This window comes from Haliotis rufescens, unplaced genomic scaffold, assembly GCF_023055435.1.
Source record: "Haliotis rufescens isolate VD_foot unplaced genomic scaffold, xgHalRufe1.0.p SCAF_17, whole genome shotgun sequence".
NCBI lineage: Eukaryota > Metazoa > Mollusca > Gastropoda > Lepetellida > Haliotidae > Haliotis > Haliotis rufescens.
The window spans coordinates 22,347,124-22,368,802 of NW_025963857.1; the positions used below are offsets into that span (position 1 = coordinate 22,347,124).

The following is a 21,679-nucleotide window of genomic DNA, read 5'->3' on the forward strand; positions in this document are numbered from 1 at the left end:
AATAAACAGTTTGCCATTGAAATTTGTTTGAAAAGTCACAATGGTTTCTGTCAGTGTTTACAGCAATATGTCAACTATCAATGTTCCAAGTACTGTTCATGAACAAATATTTATCATCCAAAACTGGCTCCCACAGGATATCAAGCGATATCTACACTGTAGATATCGCTGCAATCAAATTGCATCACAATGCTTTGCAGACCATTGTGACATCATTGGTTACCATGACATCACAATCAAATGACATCTGCTGTTAAGCTGTTAACAGTACTTTTTACACTTAAGACACTGCTTATTACTGTCTACAAACTGAAAAAGTTGGAAGAATGATGTTGGATGATAAATAAAATCTCCCCCTTGTGTCTTTTAATATCAAATATATCAACACTCGTTGATAAAAGTGGAAAAAAAACTCGGCAAGCCTCAGAGTTTTCCCACATTTATCAACTTGTGTTGATATATTTGATATCAAAAGACACTCGGGTGAGATTCTCTATTTATATATTTTTCAATTTGATTATCATTTTTAGGTGTGAATCATTAAGAGGGAGCCAGGGGATGGTCCTACGAGATATGACAGTCTCTGGGGGAGGGTCATAAAAACTAATACAAATATTGGGAAGGATCATGAAAAGATTTACATTTTATAAATAAACAAAGTGCTTTTGCATTTTGTCTTTTCGAGGAAGGTCGTAAAAAAACGTACAAGGACATGGGAAGGGTCATCCAAACATATAATAGCATTAGGGTCATTATTTTCAGTACATTAGTGCATCAAAAACCGCTGACCCACCCCTTCGTTAATTAATGACCGGTCCCTTATACGTTTCCTGTCTCCTGTTTGACGGTAGACTTCAGTGTCAAGACTCAGCTGTGGGCGAGTTATCCAATCAATGGCAGGCGAAAACATCCATTCACAATCGTGTATTGACTAGTAAATATCCTTTGTTGGTTATTTGTTCCATGCTGACTCTCAATACCTCCTTCGTCGTACGCCAGATGTGACGAGTGTTGAATTTCACACGGAGAACAACGTCAAGGTGATGTACTTAGTCATGACTTACAACAGTAACATATACATCAAGGGCGTGGAGTCATGATCTTCAATCATAGACCACAACATTAATCTTTGATTATTCAATTCTTTTTAATATTATCATCCTTAACATTGTGAAGTGGGATTGGTGAAGACAAGCTCATAAGACTGAACTGAATATGAGTGAGGTAAAATGGTGACGCAGATGGATCGAACCACCAAGCTTCCGCTCTCCAGGCAAACCCTTCATACACCAAACCACGGAGGTGGTCCAGCACACTGAATGTGCTATATGTGCCCTGTGCTGCCATAACTAATAAGTACCAATGTACAATATATCTTTTGACTATCAAAGAGATTCTTGTATGATCTATACTGCTGTGAGTTGAATTGTGTGTCATGGCAATCTGCTTAGTTTCTCATTTATCTTGCAGTTGTGAAACACTGGCATGTGTTTACAGTCGGACATGTATTATAACCATGATGATGACCATCCTGATTACATAATAATAACTTGTAAATCAAGAATTCTAAAAATTTTTTGCAAATGTTATGATGAAACTATTGTACACATTTTTTGGGAATGTGAACTTGTACAAGTATTTTGGAAAACCTTCTTAGATTGGATAAATAAATGTAGCCATATACATCATATGAAATTAAGTGCTGAACTTGTTTTATTTGGTGTTAAAGAAAATATTGTTACTGACAAAGTTTTTGATCTTCTTATTTTAATAGCTAAATCTTTTATATATTTTTGCAGATTCAAAAAAACAAATCTTTGCTTCGCAATATTTCAAAAAGATGTTAGTCTGAGATACAAAATTGAGAAGAATATAGCCTTTACAAATGGTAATGTAGCTACATTTTATAAATCATGGATCTTTTATCACATATTGTTTGAAGAAGCAGAACAGCAATAACATATGTATCTCTTTCTCATATTTGTTTCTTGCCAGGATCAGTGTTTGAATAATATTTTGAATGCTTGACTGTGTGTATGTTTTGTTATATTTCTTAAAAATCACCTTGGCACCATTTCCAATACTTGTATTTAATTTTCCCCAAATGTATACATACATTGTCTTCAGAATGTGAGGGTGACCATTGCCCTGGATGGCCATCCTCCTCATGTAACAGGGAAAAGGTGAAATAAAATGTATAAAACAAAAAAAAAGAAAGAATTCTAAAACAGCCTATGCACTCCATGTTCATAATAAAAGATGGTGCATCCAGTGCGCACGCATGTACAGAATAGACTCAATACAAAAATATGTTGCACAATAATATTCATTGAACCAAATTCTTGACAAGAAATATCAAAAAGTCCTTTGATTAAAGTAAATATCAATTCTTACCTTACAGTACACCATTTCACTACTTTACATGACACTCATATTTTCTACAAGGATTAAAATCAAATATTGGGATGCCCTAGTTTTGAAGGTTACAATAAAACCCTGCTATGGACTTTCAATACACCCACAGTCATCACAGAACTGATTACGACATATTTACTTTTGCTAAACATTGATATTTACTTTATATTGAAAACAAGCCATCATCTGAGTATTTACAATGTCTGTGTGACATCACACCCCTTGTCACAGCACGAGTAAACGCAATAAACATGGCCGTCCGAAAACGTATGATGTCCGAAAACATATGATCCGACCTTAAATGTTCATAAAGATATGTAGGTTTGTTTGTTGTTTAACGCCACACTCAGCAATATTCCTGAGCTATGTGACAGTGGTCTGTAAATAATCAAGTCTGGACCAGACAATCCAGAGATTGACGTAATGAGCATTGATCTACGCAGTTGGGATACGATGACATGCATCAACCATGTCAGCGAGCCTGGCTACTAAATTCCGTCAATCGGCTCTTAAGACAAGCAGAGTTGATTCTTTAGACAAGCCTGGGGTGCTGAAGTCCTATTCTAACCCGGTTCTTCATGGGTCTGTATGGATATGTAGTATGGGTGTTCATGTTTGGCTGTGAGACCTTTAAAATAAGGCACTCCAGGATAATAATTCCTGTTACACTTCCTGTTATGTAGGAGACTTTGTTTCTGCAGTGAAAGGGTACCTGGTAGGATGAGATGGTAACATAACTGTTTACCTAGTGTTTCATGGGCAGCTTGGGTTGTATACTCCCCTGGGAGCTGAGAATGATAATTGAGAGCGCATTGAACCACTGACAAGGGAAACAATGGTTTCTAGCGCCAACAGCATACACTTGGTGAACGGAATCTGACGCATCATAATTGGACTTTGGCATTCATTGTATTAAGACAAATATCCTGACCCACTTAGAACCAAAATGTTCACTTAGAAAGTCATGTCACCGTCTCCATCTCCAGCTGTCCTATCAATAATTTCGCACAGATATTCTCTTGCTTGTGAATGTAATTTGATTGTATGGCTATTATTAGCATCGCATACATGAAATCAAACAAAATGTTTTTTAAATGGCTCTAAGGTATTTTCTAGCATAGAATGGAGACATAAAACATATGTTAAACGAAGATGGTGTTATTATTACACAATTACACATAATTTGAAAATACATTATCTAATCACACATTCAAAACACAAAGATTGCTACATGTCCGATGTTCTCCCTGATATACAGCTAGTTTCGAGGTAAATAGTATTGTTTGTATTTTCAGGTCCAGATGGGACACTGCCAATTCCAGAGTGAACATAGAAGCTGACCAAAGTCTTTCACGATGAATATCAGTAACGAATCCCAGGTGGCCTCCATGCTGGAACACATCAGCTACGACTACATCGGTCCAGCCATTTGTGTGTTCGGCATCCTCTGCAACATCCTCAACCTTCTAATTCTCACAGAACATTACCTAAAAGAGTCCCCCTACTCTTATCTCACCGCCATGGCGTCTGTTGACTTGGGTGCTTTGGCCTTGACCTTCATATACTTTGTGTTCGCTCGTAACCGGCCATTCAGTTACTACTGGCGTTTTTTCGAGGCCCACTTATACTATCCTCTTGTAAATATCTGTTCCAATTCCAGCGTCTGGTTGATTGTCATGCTCACTATCGAACGATTCCTGTTTGTTTGTTACCCCATCTGGGCCAAAATACACTGTAGCAGAACTGGCGCCAATGTAAAAGTTGCCATCATCATTACCTGCATTGGCATCATAAACATTCCAAGATTCCTGGCTTTCCGTGTTGAATACAAGTTCAACCCTGATGACCCAAAGTACTACCTATATTCCACTGACTTTAGAAAGACTCAGTTATTCAGCATCATCAACTGGTTCTACAGCATCATCATCAACTTCATACCCCTCACCGTGCTCTGCATCTCCAACGTCTACCTGGTATATGCAGTGCAACGAGCAAAACGCCAGCGCCAGGTTCTCCACATCCGAAACAACAAAGAAGCCACATGGAACCGAGAACAAATGCGCCTCACAATAACCCTCATCAGCATCGTCTGTCTGTTCATCATCTGCGTCATGCCGTCTGCTTTTGCCGACCGTCCAAGTGCGTATGCTCTTTTCGGTAATGGACGTCCTATTGATGAATTCCTTCGATCCACGCCATACAGGATCCTTCAGATGATTTCCAACATGCTCATCTGTTGCAACCTGTCACTCAACTTTGTCTTGTATTGTGCTTTCAATAACAAGTTTGTGCGAGTATTCAAAATGATGTTGAATCGGTGGAGGAAGTCATTAAGGAAGAATTCTAATGGCAAGCAGTTTCAGAAGGTACGAGTGAAGAAGACTGCACTTAATGGGAACATTTCCTTGTCCAGCACTGCGGCCAGCAGCCAAAGTTTGTCCCAACCTTCTCGCATGACCACAATGGCGTGAAACAGTTGATAGTAGACTCGATACCCATGTGAACAATAATCAGTCATGACCCCATGGCGTGAAACAGTTATTTGTTTGTTGTTTAACGCCGCACTCAGCAATATTCAAGCTATATGACGGCAGTCTGTAATAATCAAATCTGGACCAGACAATCCAGTGATTAACATCATGATCATCGATCCACGCAATTGGGATACGATGACGTGCATCAACCAAGTCAGCTGGGCCTGGCTACTCACTTCCGTCAATCGGCTCTTACGACAAGCAGAGTTGATTCTTTAGACAAGACCTATTATAACCCAGATCTTCACGGGTCTGAAACAGTTGACACCCATGTGAACAATAATCAGTCATGACGACAATGGCATGAAACAGTCGACACCTCCATGACTGACACGGAACGATCAGTCATGTCTAGAACAAGATGAAACAGTCGACAACCACGTGAACAATATCAGTCATGACGACAATGGCATGAAACAGTCGACACCTCCATGACTGACACGGAACAATCAGTCATGTCTAGAACAAGGTGAAACAGTCGACAACCACGTGAACAATATCAGTCATGACGACAATGGCATGAAACAGTCGACACCTCCATGACTGACACGGAACGATCAGTCATGTCTAGAACAAGGTGAAACAGTCGACAACCACGTGAACAATAGTCAGTCATGACAACAATGGCATGAAACAGTCGACACCTCCATGACTGACACGGAATGATCAGTCATGTCTAGAACAAGGTGAAACAGTCGACAACCACGTGAACAATAGTCAGTCATGACGACAATGGCATGAAACAGTCGACACCTCCATGACTGACACGGAACGATCAGTCATGTCTAGAACAAGGTGAAACAGTCGACACACACATGAGCAAAAGTCAGTCATGACCCCCAAAGGCTTGAAACAGTCAATAACTCTGTGACTGACACTGAACAATCAGTCATGACGACAATGGAGTGAAACAGTCAAAGCCAATAAGAACATTAATCAGTCATGATTAGGCAGGGCTTTACTTATAAAACAATGTCAGAACTCCACATTATTGTGGATATGTAGAGACCTTTACATATGAAAATGATAGGTGAGCTATCAGAAATATTAGTCAAGGGGACAAACACTAGTATCACTCAGTAAGGCGGGTCATTATCATAAGGGTCAGTTTGAATCACTACAATGTATACATTCTTGTTGGTAATTTTACCTGCCCCAATCCAATCAGACAATGTATTGGGACCTCACAAAGGGCAGTTTTATTAAACATGTACATGATAGAGAATATTACAGGTTGAGTGTTTTTTGCTTGTGTTTATGTTTTGAGTCATATCATTATTTACAGATGCCATGCAATGACAATCAACAATCATTGCTTTCATTGTTGAACACCTTCTTGACTTCAGCAGGAGCCGTTGACAAGTAACTAGTCTTACAGAACACCTTCTTGACTTCAGCAGGAGCTGTTGACAAGTAACTAGTCTTACAGAACACCTTCTTGACTTCAGCAGGAGCCGTTGACAAGTAACTAGTCTTACAGAACACCTTCTTGACTTCAACAGGTGTTGACAAGTAACTAGTCTTACAGAAAACCTTCTTAACTTCAACAGGAGCTGTTGACAAGTAACTAGTCTTACAGAACACCTTCTTGACTTCAGCAGGAGCTGTTGACAAGTAACTAGTCTTACAGAACACCTTCTTGACTTCAGCAGGAGCTGTTGACAAGTAACTAGTCTTACAGAACACCTTCTTGACTTCAGCAGGAGCCGTTGACAAGTAACTAGTCTTACAGAACACCTTCTTGACTTCAACAGGAGGTGTTGACAAGTAACTAGTCTTACAGAACACCTTCTTGACTTCAGCAGGAGCCGTTGACAAGTAACTAGTCTTACAGAACACCTTCTTGACTTCAACAGGAGGTGTTGACAAGTAACTAGTCTTACAGAACACCTTCTTGACTTCAGCAGGAGCTGTTGACAAGTAACTAGTCTTACAGAACACCTTCTTGACTTCAACAGGAGCTGTTGACAAGTAACTAGTCTTACAGAAAACCTTCTTAACTTCAACAGGAGCTGTTGACAAGTAACTAGTCTTACAGAACACCTTCTTGACTTCAGCAGGAGCTGTTGACAAGTTACTAGTCTTACAGAACACCTTCTTGACTTCAGCAGGAGCTGTTGACAAGTAACTAGTCTTACAGAACACCTTCTTGACTTCAACAGGAGGCAACAGATCAATAGCACTGAACACAACCTTGACGGAAGGGTCTAAGGCAGATATAAAAAATGGTACAGAACAATGAATGTCCATCTGGACAGAGTGAAGATGCACCCAAATTTAACTTCCCTCGGATGTCCTCAGATCTTTGGTGTAACAGTAGCAAGCTCTTAGATCTGATATGAATGAGATTGCAAAACTGTTTTTCACACCCTGTTGGTAATGTCATGTACTTATTCAAACAATGAATTCAGTCATCTTTAGAGAAACAATGACCATAAACTTTTGAATGAGATGATTTTTCATTTCAACATGAAGGAAATTTGAAAATTTGAAATTTGTATTCCTAAACTTTTCTTTTTTAAAAGAATTGAAATCTTGTAAGGGAGAAAAATAATTCTAAATGCAAAATAATTCTTCACACTTTGGTGTACAGAGTGTATATATATTTATAAAAGATAGATCACAAAGAACAATGAAGAACGAAGTGTGGTTTATTTCACGATAAAACATTGTTCTATCATGACTGGATTTCTGGAGATTCGAACATGCGTTCGCAACTTGATAACGTCATATATTGGACATCACATCCAAAAGCGAGAGACTGATATGACAATCATCACTGGAAAAAAGGTACAGGTAATCGATGTGAGGTTGTGAAAATACCCACCTGTAGATAAAAGGAACTTGTCCAACATTGCCGAGGTCAGATTCTATTGAGGGAGTCTTCATTATCAAAATACGGGAAAATATTTGTAAAGCTTGTACATTTCATCATCGTCCTTAAAGAGGTTGTACATAATGTTGATATCTTATATAAGAACTAAATGACTCGTGGTCATTGTTAATCGTACAATAAAACAATGCATGCACAGGGAGAATAAACCACACAGGTCTGCGCTCCTCATGGTTTATTCTCCCTACAGTGTTTTATTGTACGAAAAATAACTCCCACTCGTCTATTATTTCTTAAATAAACGATTTAAATAACTCAAAAGACAAGTACCCTATTCGACGTAATAAGCGCCCCGCTCTAATAAGCACCCACGGCGATATTTGCTAATATATTGGCTAGTGAACAATCCCAATCAGCACCCCTTCCGACTGATCAATGTACACAAGACTTATTTATTTGTGTATAATACTCACTCGTGTGTTATATTACCCTTAATTATGGGCAATTAAATTCTTGAAAAATATATCTGTCGTATGTAAACACTTCAGGCTGTTAGCATAAACCACGAAATTTACGATCTTTCAACTCAAAATAATATTCTAATAAGCACCCCCTATTTCTAATTTTGAGAGCGCCCTGGGCGCTTATTACGTTGAATACGGTACTTATTTGATCAAAGTGAGAGTGTCTTAATGAAACTCATTCTAACTAGTGATATAATGAATGATATTATACCATGACTGCACTGTACAAATTATTTCACCTTGTATTCTAATTTGTCTGCCTGTCCTCCTTATTGCCTTGAAATAACTTGTGTCATTTGTTAAACATTCTGTTTTGTTGTGTTTTTTTTGTTGTTGTCATGGTTACTGTTTGTGCACATGTATATATGATGAGAAACACAAACGCGGAGTACAGGTACTTTCAGGGTTAGAAACAAATCCTTATTTTCACTTGCTGCCATCAACCAAATGCTAACAGTGGTAGTCAACAAAGAAATGTCACCGAATCCTCACAAAACTTAACTTTATATGGGCAAACCTTCAAGGTGAGGTGGGTGTTGGGAAATGGGGTTTAACACCGTGTTCCAAGACTCTTGTACTTATATAGCAAGGGATATAATATGTGTTTCCTACTTCGGCCTATTCAATACCAAACTTTCGGGAAGTTGTAATCTATCGGACCGTCTTTCAGGCGATGTTTCTGACAGATCACGATCTGAAAAATACTATCCTGAAAGTGTATCCCGTGGATAAGCCGACCCCTTTCTACAGAACCTTTTTTCTGGTCCTCAAAATTCGGCTTATACGCGGTCATATACGGTAACAGACTGTACCTCATTTTTATTTTTATTTACCCGTTTATCTATAGTGAGGCGCCACAAAGTTATGCAAGTGCCATAGAATACTGACAACACCGCAATGGTGACATGAGCTACAGTGCAACTCGAGAAAAATAAGAAAAATGTTTAAGTGAAACTGTCAACATATATTTTGGGAGCCCTAAGTAAGAACTCTTGGTGTACTGTGTTTCAATAAGCATGTTCTACCTAGTGTAATAAGATATGAAGTCAAACGTGAACTCATTGTGGTCTGTCAGATAAGTATATTTTTGATACAATCTGTTTTTTCATAGATAATCTGATTGGTTTTACCATAATCATGTGAAAATTCTATCTAGCATTTCAAGATGCGTAATTTGTTTCTTGTTCGTACATCTGTTGTACTTTGAAGATAATACTCTATTTTCTTTGTAATTGGCTCATGTTATACTGAACATAATTAACAATCATGACATATAATTAGCAGACCATATTACCAGCACTGAGTCAGTAAGGTTTTTGAAATCTGCAAATGGAGACCACCAAAATAATGCAGCCATTTTCAGACCACCGGTGTGCATCTTCCCGAGGCAAGAGAGTTAAATGACTATAAAAGTCCAGTTTCCACCCTTGCCGAACTAGGCTGGTATTATGGAGCTACATTTTGGCTGGACTAACAAGTCTATGCATAGTCCAATCAAAATCGCACACCGAAATTGAAATCCGGTTCGTAAACTGTCGTGCAGATTTCGGTCGATTGCATGGATTTGCAAAGCATGTGCACCACCAACTCGTTGTCAGCAGATATTTTCCAAATCTTCTCATGTTTTTAATCAAGATGCTCACGTGATTTGATGCATTTCGCAATGTAAGACCCGTTTTATCACAATACAGATATTGATTATCGATCAGATCATCCTGACCGGGCGCAACCATTTTGTGTGAAGCAAACGCAAGTGATACGAGAGGTGGAATCTGATTGGTCCTTAGGAGAGGCTTAGAAGGGACATAATTGGTAATAGCCACTGGTGGCGCTATGATCGAGCCCAGTAATTCCAGCCTAGTTCGGCAAGGGTGGAAACTGGACTTTTAAAGTCAGTTAACTCTCTTGCCTCAGGAAGATGACTGGTGTGTAGCCTTGAAACAGTTGAAAGCATAATGAAGGAGTGATAGGTGAGGTGGTATGGGGTTCAAATTCGTTGCATTCAAGATTATTGCCATTATATATAGCTACGTGCATGCACGTGTGTGTACGGCTGCTGGAACAAGTCCAGACTAATGCCGATTTTATAGTGCTAGCCTACTGAGATACCGTGCCGCATTTTAACATGGATACCCCACTCAGACACAGTATACCGACTCTGAGCCAGCCGGTCCTTGTCTTAGCCCCTTAATGTTGAGCACCAGACTGGGTAACAACAAGGACCATCTGTTAACATGTTTTGGTATGAAGCGGTGGGGACCGAACCCCAGACGTTCCGTTCTCCAAGGAGATGTTCTATCCACTAGACGACTGAGGTAGTCTGAAAGAGTACTAATTTTCAACTCAGAAGAAGTTACAATGAATGTAAATGTTGAAACAACTCTAGCTATACCTAGAGCTTTCCATGTTGTTTCCAAAATGATTTGACTGTTCTGTGATAACTGTTGTGTTATGTGATAGAGCTGTTCTGAACCAGTTTGTTATAGTACAATTAAATATCACTGAAATAAAGGTTGAGAAATTGTATTCTACTGCAATTTGTGTGTTCATTTCTAACAGATAGGTGACCCCTCCAAGACCAACTCAGTAATGATCTGTGGATCCACTCTGGACCGAATAAGTAATGGTCTGTGGATCCACTCTGGACCGAATAAGTAATGGTCTGTTAATCCCTCTAGACAGATCCAGGCATGGTCTGTAGAACCTTCTAGATAGATCCAGCAATTTTGTGTAGATTATCTAGGCTGACTGACAAGGTCTGTTGAATTCTCTGGAGCGGCTGTCATCCCTCCAGACTGACTCCGTCATGGTCTGAAGATCCCTCTAGACAGATCCAGATAAAGTCTGTTAATCCCTCTAGACAGATCCAGGTATGGTCTGTTAATCACGCTAGACAGATCAAGACATGATCTGTTAATCCCTCTAGACAGATCAAACCATGGTCTGTAGATCCCTCTAGACAGATCCAGATATGGTCTGTAGATCCATTTGTTTTTTGTTTATCGCCGCACTCAGCAATATTCCAGCTAAATGATGGCAGTCTGTCAATAATTTGAGTCTAGTGATGCAACTGGGATACAATGACATGCATCAACTAAGTCAGAGAGCCTGACCACCCGATCCTGTCAGTCGCCTCTTATGACAAGCATAGTCGCCTTTTACGTCCTGTTGATGCAACTAACACAGCACCTCCTGGACCCTGAAGCAGTATACCCTGTGTAGACCTAGCTCAGGGTAAGTACCATGCCTATTGCTGTACAGGAGAAAAGTATGAGGCTCTAAGTAAAGACAGATGGAAGCAGTTGTTTAAGTAGAGCCACTTGTAGACGAAAGGATATTGTTTATCTCAACAAGTCCGCAGCTATAATTGGTAACAGGGTGTTTTGATGCTAATATTATGCTAACATTCCAGATTGCAGAGGTCACCAAGAATCACAGAGGTGTGTGTGTGTGTGTGTGTGTGTGTGTGTGTGTGTGTGTGTGTGTGTGTGTGTGTGTGTGTGTGTGATGTATATGTTATGTAGTGTATGTATGTGTGTGTAGTGTAGTGGTTGGTTGGTTGGTTTGTTGTTTAAGGACGCACTCAGCAATATTCCAGCTATATGACGGCGGTCTATAAATAATCGAGTCTGGACCAGACAATCCAGTGATTAATATCATGAGCATCCATCCATGCAATTGGGATCGATGACATGCATCAACCAAGTCAGCGAGCCTGACCACCCGATCCCGTTAGTCCCCTTTTACGACAAGCATAGTCGCCTTTTACGGCAAGCATCTCCATTGATACCATTAAACCTGGCCAGACCAACATTAAACTGACAGCACTGACCCGGCCGGTCCAACATTAAACTGACATTACTAACCCTGCCGGTCTAACATTAAACTGACAGCACAGACCTGGCCAGTCCAACATTAAACTGACAGCACTGACCTGGCCAGTCCAACATTAAACTGACAGCACTGACCTGGCCAGTCCAACATTAAACTGACAGCACTGACCTGGCCAGTCCAACATTAAACTGACAGCACTGACCTGGCCAGTCCAACATTAACTGACAGCACTGACCTGGCCAGTCCAACATTAAACTGACAGCACTGACCTGGCCAGTCCAACATTAAACTGACAGCACTGACCTGGCCAGTCCAACATTTAAATGACAGCACTGACCTGGCCAGTCCAACATTAAACTGACAGCACTGACCTGGCCAGTCCAACATTAAACTGACAGCACTGACCTGGCCAGTCCAACATTAAACTGACAGCACTGACCTGGCCAGTCCAACATTAAACTGACAGCACTGACCTGGCCGGTCCAACATTAAACTGACAGCACTGACCTGGCCAGTCCAACATTAAACTGACAGCACTGACCTGGCCAGTCCAACATTAAACTGACAGCACTGACCTGGCCAGTCCAACATTAAATTGTCATTACTAACCCAGCCGGTCAAACAGTAAACTAAGACAGCACATGTGGTATGCTCGATTTCAGCGGTATGTGTTACTTTTATATCTATAGAAAGTTAACCAGTACCTCTCACATTTGGGCTTACTCTCACACGTGGGCTACCACTCACACATGGGCTACCTCTAACACGTAGGCTACCTCTCACACATGGGCTACCTCTCACACGTGGGCTACCTCTCACACGTGGGCTACCTCTCAAACGTGGGCTACCTCTCACACGTGGGCTTACTTTCACATGTGGGCTACCTCTCACACGTGGGCTACCTCTCACACGTGGGCTACCTCTCACATGTGGGCATGTGGGCTACCACTCACACGTGGGCTTACTCTCACACGTGGGCTACCTCTCTCACGTGGGCTACCTCTCACACGTGGGCTACCTCTCACACGTGGGCTACCTCTCACACGTGGGCTACCTCTCACACGTGGGCTACCTCTCACATGTGGGCTACCACTCACACGTGGGCTTACTCTCACACGTGGGCTACCTCTCACACGTGGGCTACCTCTCACACGTGGGCTACCTCTCACATGTGGGCTACCTCTCACACATGGGCTACCTCTCACACGTGGGCTACCTCTCACATGTGGGCTACCTCTCACACGTGGGCTACCTCTCACACGTGGGCTACCTCTCACACGTGGGCTTCCTCTCACAAGTGGGCTACCTCTCACACGTGGGCTACCTCTCACAAGTGGGCTACCTCTCACACGTGGGCTACCTCTCAAATGTGGGCTACCTCTCACACATGGGCTACCTCTCACATGTGGGCTACCTCTCACACGTGGGCTACCTCTCACACGTGGGCTACCTCTCAAACGTGGGCTACCTCACATCCCTTGATTGAGACTGGAAGGGAAGGATCATCAGACAGATTTTCCCACTCTTGAACCTCTTCACTGTGGAAACAATACCTCCTGACCAAACTTCCAAAATTAACAACAATGTATGAACAATACAACATCAAACAATAGTTATCATTGTGAATAATTCTAAGAATACCACCTCTATCACATCAGTGCCATAAATTCCTGTTTATGCTGAGAACCACACTATAAATTTTTATAAATTTTCAACAGACGTCCACTACACTGCCAATATATCCATAGTTGTGAGGGAAACCCTATCCCTTGCCAGAGGCGCCACTGCGCATGCGCAAGGCGGGAATCTAGTCACTTCTTTCAACCCATACTCTCATCAACTAGATGCAGATATTTGGGGAGGTGGGAGGGATTAATTCCTGATGTGATAGAGGTGGTATTCTTAGAATTATTCACAATGATAACTATTGTTTGATAATTCTTGTGAATACCTCACCTCTATCACATCAGTGCCAGTATACACCAGAGGGACCGGCGGGTTCTGGTATCTAGCATCCCATAGATATTTGGCTAGTGGAGTGGTAAAACCAAGGATTATATGCCAAAAGGGGTCTTAAACGGATGTGTCTAATAGTCTACTTACAAGACTTAGACGTATATAATTTTCAAGGCGTCATGTGAAGGGTATATGTATATTCCCTTGTGATACTTAGACTTTTTGTGACGTCGCTTCCTGTGATGACGTCATCTGTGACGTCACTTCCGGTGATGACGTCATCTGTGACGTCACTTCCGGTGTCACTATTCTCCCGTATCACTTATGACGTGGTTTACCGTTATGCCCTTTTGGATAGTGATATTTAACGTATCTTAACGTTTCTCCGGTGTGATGACTCCTATGACGTCACTTCCGGTGGTAATACATTAACCTTCCTATCATGTAGATTACCGTATATCACTTAATCCTTCGATCTCTGATTTCAGTGTTGACATTCGCCCTGTTTTACTAACTCAATAGCGCAGTCCAGTAACAAAGTACAACTTACCCTGAGTTCCTGAGGTACTTCTGAAATCTTCACCCCCCCCCCCCCCCCCCCCCCCCTCTCTTTTCCCTTTCCTGGAAGAGGGAGGGAACAGGTTACTTTATTTGGTAACTATCACCTGGGCGGCCACCAAAGGCCCCAGAGTGTATAGTCCATTTAGATCGGTCTGTATGTCTCGTAAGTAAAAGTTTGAAAAAGTGTTGTGGGACTTCCACTGGCAGCTGGCCACGATTTGTTCGATGGATGCAGTATTCCATGTGGCTAGGCTTGTTGCCAGTGCTCTGATTTCGTGGGGTCTGCAGCTACCCCAAATCGGAGTGGAGATTTGTGCCGTTTTATAGCTATCTGTGATAGCTGTTTTTAGCCATCCCGCTACAGTGCCCTTTGCGATGTCCTTTTCTGACGAGGGCTTGCAAGAGATAAATAGGCGTTTTCTCTGCTTTCTGTGGGGTTGAGTCGCTGTGATAAAATATCTCAAGGCTCTTATGGGGCAAAGCAATCTATCCGGGAAGTCCACACTTTTACTTAAGGCTGGAATTGTGTATTGCCGATGTCCGAGTGGGCCGAAGGTTGACGACTGGTTTTTGGCAATAAATTCAGGGAGCGATCTGAACGACACTGATTTCCATTCTTTGGTATGGGTTACAGTGGAGATGTCAATAGCGTGTAGTTCTGACACGCGAGCCGCCGTAGCCATGGCTAAGAGAAAAGCAGTTTTCTTGGAGACTGATAGTAATGTCGCACTACTCATGGGTTCATACGGTGCTTTCATCAATGCCGACAATACTATAGATAGATCCCATTTAGGAAAAGTACGTGGTACTTTTATATCTTCCAGGGCAAAAGACTTCATAAGTCGATTTAGTACTGGATGGGTACCTATAGATAGGTCATCGTGTTGTAATACTGATGACAGGGCTGATCTATATCCTTCGATAGTGCCGTGTCGTAATTTCTTGTCATTTCTGAGATGGAGCAAGAAATCGGCTACTATAGGTATCGTTATATCTCCATGTAACTGTTTTCCTCTTCTCCATTCGACGAACTTGTCCCATCTGTTATTGTATAATGCAGATGAGGTTGGTCTCCATGAGCTAGCCACTCTTCGTGCAGCTGATTCAGAGTAACCGGCTGCTTGCATCTTATGCGAGATAACTTCCAAGCGTGAAGATGGAGGTTGTCGAGGCGGTCGTAAAATATGTCCGTCTTTGGTTGTCTCAATAGGTCGGGACGTACTGGGAGTTTCAGAGGTACTTCTAGCAGCAGTTGTAGGAGTCTCGGAAACCAAGCCCTTTTTGGCCAGGCCGGGGCTATGAGGATTATGACACAGTCCGTTTCCTCTATTTTCCTCAGTACTCTGTCTAGGAGAGCCCATGGGGGAAATGCGTAAGCAAACATTCCCTTCCATTCCATGGAGAGCGCATCGACTTGGAGTGCTAGTGGGTCTGGTACCGGGCTGACATAGACGGGTAGTTTGTTGTTGAGACATGTGGCGAATAGATCTATGTTTGGACTGTCCCATACCTGGGTTATCCACTTGAACACCTCGGGATGTAGTGACCATTCTGTGGGTACTATCTTGTTCTTCCGGGATAGGTAATCTGCTAGTATATTTAGCTTGCCCGGAATGTGTCTTACTTCGATCTTGCAACTCACTGAGTCTACCAAGGCATATAAACGTGTAACCTCCTTCAGTAAAGGCTGAGATCTTGTGCCTCCTTGGTGCTGTATGTAAGCGACCACGGTTGAGTTGTTTGTAGCTAACTTCACTGACGAGTGGTGTAGACGATCTAGCCAAGCTGTTAATGCTAGATATATTGCTCTCATTTCTAGACAATTGATGTGCAGCTCTTTGTCTTGGGAGGACCATTTCCCTTGAATGGTGACATCGTCCATATGGGCACCCCAACCCTCTCCTGATGCATCTGTGTAGATTTGATGTAGTGGGGTGGGGTAGTTTAGTGGAATACCTGGCATGACATTTTGACGATCTAGCCACCAAAGGAGTTCTGAGATTCGAACTTCTGGGGGTTGGATTAGTGCTTCCAGCTCTAGGTTCTTGGTGGTGTTCATCCAAATCTGCAAGGACCGCAATTGTAGCCTGCCTCTGTAGGTTAGGTCTTGGATAGATGTGAGCGTGCCTAGGCAAGACATCCACCACCTTCTCGACTTGACGGGCTGATCGAGTGCGCTCGTAATCATGTGCTGTACCCTTGCATATCTGTCCTCTGGGGGTGCGACTATGCCTTTGTCGAGAATAAATCTTGCGCCGATGTAGGTGATGGTCTGTGTGGATACTAGCTCTGATTTTTGAGAGTGAACCAGGAAACCTAAATGTGTGAGAAGTTGGATGAGACACACTGTGTTTAGACTGAGTTGTGATTTGTCCTGATCGACCGATAGGAAATCGTCTATATATCCGTGCAGCCTTATGAGCTTCATATGGGCGAACCCAATGACGGGATTGGTGATCCTGGTGAATAACCATGGGGCGATGGAAATGCCGAATGGTAGTACTCTGAACTGGTATCTCTGACCGTTGACAGCGAATCGTAGGTATCGACGATGGCTTGGATGGATGGGGACGTGAAGATATGCGTCTTGGAGATCTATGCTTATCATCCAATCTGCTTGTCTTAGGGAATTCTTTAACTTCTTTATAGATTCCATCTGAAATGTGGGTGGTTTTTCCAGGTAATCTTTGTTCAGAGTTTTTAGGTCTATTATTAATCTCATCTCTGAAGAATTCTTCTTCGGTACCAGAAAAACTGGGGAGTAGAATCCGAGGGTGGTGTCTGACTCCTCTAGGGTGCTGATAGCTCCTTTTGTGAGTAATTCTTGTATGGCCACTTCTGCTGCGATGAGCTTGGGTCCTGATAGCTGGAATCGGGGTCCGGTAGGATGAATGACTAGTTTTGGTCGTTTTAAGAAGTGAAGTTTGTAGCCTCTTCTTATTACTTCGATTAACCATGAGTCGTCTGTGATGGTCTCCCAGTTGTCTGCGTACTGCATAAGACGGCCCCCGACAGGCCCTGGGATAGGATGAGATTTGAACTTGGGAAGTCTTGAGTCGATGTTTGTAAGGTTGGCTAGTTCGACTGGATTTGGAATAGACTTGTCCTTGGTCTTCCGTAATGCTAAATCGTTGTCCGTAGGGCAGGCGAAGTCGGTAGGATCTGGATGGGTCTGTAGATTTATGGTGAAGTCATCTCCGGAGGGGGCCCCTACGGGAACTGCCTCTTCCTCTGCCAAGTCCTTTCTGTGAAGTGGGAAGATCAACTTTGGAGCTCTTGTACCTGGGTTGATACGATCTGTTTCTCTGTGTAGAGGCTCGAAAAGAATCCCGGTTGGGCTGTTCACGTCGGGGTCCAGGACTCCGTCGCTGGGGTCGAGTAGCCGCCGGTTGTCTTTGTAACTTGGATGCTAATGAGATGGTGGATTCCTGAAATCTCTGGTTAGTTGAAGAGATAATGGCTTCCTTCACCGACTTCAGTCTACCGTTGAAAATCTGCGATGACGTAATGGGCTGTGACATCATGGATCTCTTTAAGGGGTCTGGCATCACATGATGAACTTGCTGAAGTAAGTGTCTTCTTTGCATGATCAAAAACTGCGATGACATCCATACTTGAGTTGATAGGAGGTCTTCCTGCATCTTCAGTATGTGGTCTAACGAGCTGTGGATAAATCCCGTCTTCTGACTAGTCATCTCCGTGGAAGTGTCTAAGGTAAGATCTTCGCTCTGGTTGCACGGTGGTATGACATGGCAAATACCAGCTGCTAACCAGTTGATGTAAGAACTGGTATTCATCATTTGTCTATTGACCCTATCTAAGCTCTTGATCTTGGACATATCAATGCGCATATTGGGGTTAGGTTTCTTAACCAGATCGAAGTAATCTTCATCAATGCTAGGCTGTAGTGAGAACGGATCATCATGTGTTTTGTAAGCAGATTTTATAAATACAGGCCTCAGTTTCGCACTAGGTCCCGCTGAACAATTCAATTGATTTTCAATTTTCTTGATGACGTCATCCAAATATGACGGAGGGGGAAGCGTATGGTATGGTTCGGTCCCTTTATCGGGTCCCTCATATCCTGCACGTTCAATCAAGGGTTTAACGGGTGTACAGTCCTGATCTGGTTTTAATGTGGGCATTAGTTCATAAAGTTCTGCTAAGATGTCTCTAAGGGAGTAATTGTTTGATCTAAAATCCTCCTCTATAGCAGTGTCCCCATAGCCTGAATGCTCCTGTGTAGATCGGCACCCCCTACTCTGGCTGTGCTGGGAGTGGGTCGTATGGCTGAGGGTATCGTAATCCCGGCCGTCTGATTTACGACAAGCTGTGCGAGAATCACGTGGTCTATAACTGTATGGTGATGTCATATTTCCCTCGCTTTCTTCGCCCGTATAACAGGACTGTGTGGCAGTATGAGAGGGTGCACGCTTAGGATTACTATCCTGATATGCACGAGCTTTGTCAGTGCGTCTATCATAGTGGCTTGACGGTGATTGGTGCGTATTTCTATGCATACTTCGGTGTGAAGACCGTGATTCACGGTGATCCCTATGGTATGCGTGGTAGGGAGAAGATCGATGAGATTCTCGGTCTCTTAGTATAATTCTCCTACTGTCCTCATAGTCTGATTCATCGTAACCTTGCTTTACATGTCTGCTGTATGAAGGTGTACTGCCATATTCAGCCTTAGATCTCTGTTTACTCTCGTGATCGATCCCTGATTGGCCAAGCCGAGTTTGATTAACTGATTCTTTTAGATCTGAGATTTCTCGAGACATAGATTGCATGCGTGTGTCAATCATAACAGACATAGAATTTGTTATTCTTTCCGTGAACTCATTTACGTTAAAGGGGGAACGCGGCAGAGGGTGAAAGTCGTTAGTTTCTGTCCAAACTCGACGATCGACCGTACCAGACGTTGCCGGATGCAAGTTAGAGGTACTTTCTGATTGACCGGTAACATGCATCTGCTCCTCAACATTATAGGGAGAGTGGGATGAGCGACGTGATCTCTTCTCCTCATAAGGTGAGATGGCGCCCTCGCGCGACACTCGCTTGTCACCCACGTGATTAATTTTTGCCGCCTCGGGCTTAATCACTTGTTTTCTTGATGTAGATGCTCTAGTGACTTTCTTAAAATCGGGATTTTTGATCCATGCCTTGGAGAGCTTGTCAAATTTTTCTCCTTTGACAGAGGCTCGCAATAGCTGCACCTTGACTTTTGTGTGCAGTTGCTTGCATGATAGACATCTAGGGTGAGGGTCATCAGGTATCTGGTGTTGCCCACAGCCTGAACAGACGGGTGTCTGTCCTTGAGATGAAGATCTCATCCCACAAAACGTTTCTAACTAATTACTTACTAGAACTTCCGATCTTCTTATACCCCCCTTCTCTGCTTGTAGACTGCTCACTGCTTGTAGCCTATGAAGCTTGAGAAGATCTAATGTGCTTTGTAAGTGTGGAACTCAATCACGTGTACGGATGTGCAACAAAATATTTTCCTTGTTGTCATCTGGACACACAGGAAAGAAAGAAGTGACTAGATTCCCGCCTTGCGCATGCGCAGTGGCGCCTCTGGCAAGGGATAGGGTTTCCCTCACAACTATGGATATATTGGCAGTGTAGTGGACGTCTGTTGAAAATTTATAAAAATTTATAGTGTGGTTCTCAGCATAAACAGGAATTTATGGCACTGATGTGATAGAGGTGAGGTATTCACAAGAATTATGTGATCTGACGCAGAATACATCGCACCTTCAATATTCCAGTCACTGATTCTGGGCCAGGCATGAACATGGTGGCTAAAATTAGTATCACTGTCACGGTAAAATGACACAAAATAAAAGGCACCAAACAGATTAGCTGGCTCTTCCATGAAAGTTTAAGACCATGGATATATACTCTGTCTAAAGAACCCATCCACATATTGGCTTTACACATTGCAGCGATATAGGAGATAGAACCTGGGACTTCAGCATGACAAGGCAAAGCCTCAACCACTGGGCTAGTTCTCCACCCTAAATCTACTCAGAGCTATTATGAGTGAGTGAGTGAGTGAGTGAGTGAGTGAGTGAGTGAGTGAATGAGTGAGTGAGTGAGTGAGTGGGTGGGTGGGTGAGTGAGTGAGTGAGTGAGTGAGTGAGTGAGGTTTTATTCCACTTTTAGCAATATCCAAACAGTATCACCGCATCGGGACACCAGAAATGGGCTTCACCTATTGTACCCATGGGGAATCGAACCCTGATCTTCGCCGTGACAAGCGAATGCTTCCACCACTAGGCTACACCACCACCCCCATCATGATGCTATTAACCCACTGATAAGCCAATGTGGAACACTGCATGTATGTCAAACAATAACATGTGTAATGCTTGCCTTATCATCTGCATGCGGCTCACATGATAGCCAATACTTGCAAGACACATGGCAGGCGTACACCTCTCCACTGATCAGGGTCAAATGACCACACATAAAGTGCCAAGCCATAAAAAAAACACAAATATCATGTTATTGACCTGTGACCCCCCCTTGTAGCAATAAAGATAAGAGTTGACAGGTCGCTGTGACCTCCTCTAGAAACGTGCAATAGGACAGTTTGAGAATTATGAAGGGCATGAATCACAGTGATTAACCGATGAATTTGGTAACAATATGTGCTTTAATGCCTACTGTTTTTGTGGACAGTAAACAAGGTAAAATCCATGGGCTTTCAAAGTGTTGGCAGTTTTAAATATGGAGCCATAAGCTGAATGGACAGATCCACAGATGTGGGATAGCTCAGTTGTGCTGGATGAGCCATCCTCCATCTTGAAAAAGCATATATAAAAAGAAAGACAAGCAGATATTCTCTGTTCAATAAATGCCTACTCGGAAGTAACAAGACAAAACGTGAGCAGTGCTCACTAATACCACAGAGTTTGACTCCAACATATTTTTTAGTTCTAAACATGAAAAATGCAATACTTTCTCTGAAAATCCTCTTATTGAAATCTAACTTTGCACTGCCCCTCTCCTAT

At 42.5% G+C, this 21,679-nt stretch overlaps 2 protein-coding genes across 2 annotated transcripts in view; one reads left to right on the top strand and one right to left on the bottom strand.

Moving 5' to 3' along the window:
* Positions 1 to 5,551, top strand: part of LOC124133982 (probable G-protein coupled receptor B0563.6) — a 53,774-nt gene extending 48,223 nt beyond the window's left edge. The window contains exon 2 of the mRNA XM_046498590.2: positions 3,711 to 5,551. Coding sequence (XP_046354546.2) covers positions 3,771 to 4,886 — 1,116 coding nt within the window. The 5' untranslated portion in view covers positions 3,711 to 3,770 and the 3' untranslated portion in view covers positions 4,887 to 5,551. The remainder of the gene's footprint in view (positions 1 to 3,710) is intronic.
* The window catches only part of LOC124134013 (probable ATP-dependent RNA helicase DHX35), a 159,030-nt gene that overhangs the window by 98,950 nt on the left and 38,401 nt on the right, over positions 1 to 21,679 (bottom strand). The window lies entirely within an intron of this gene.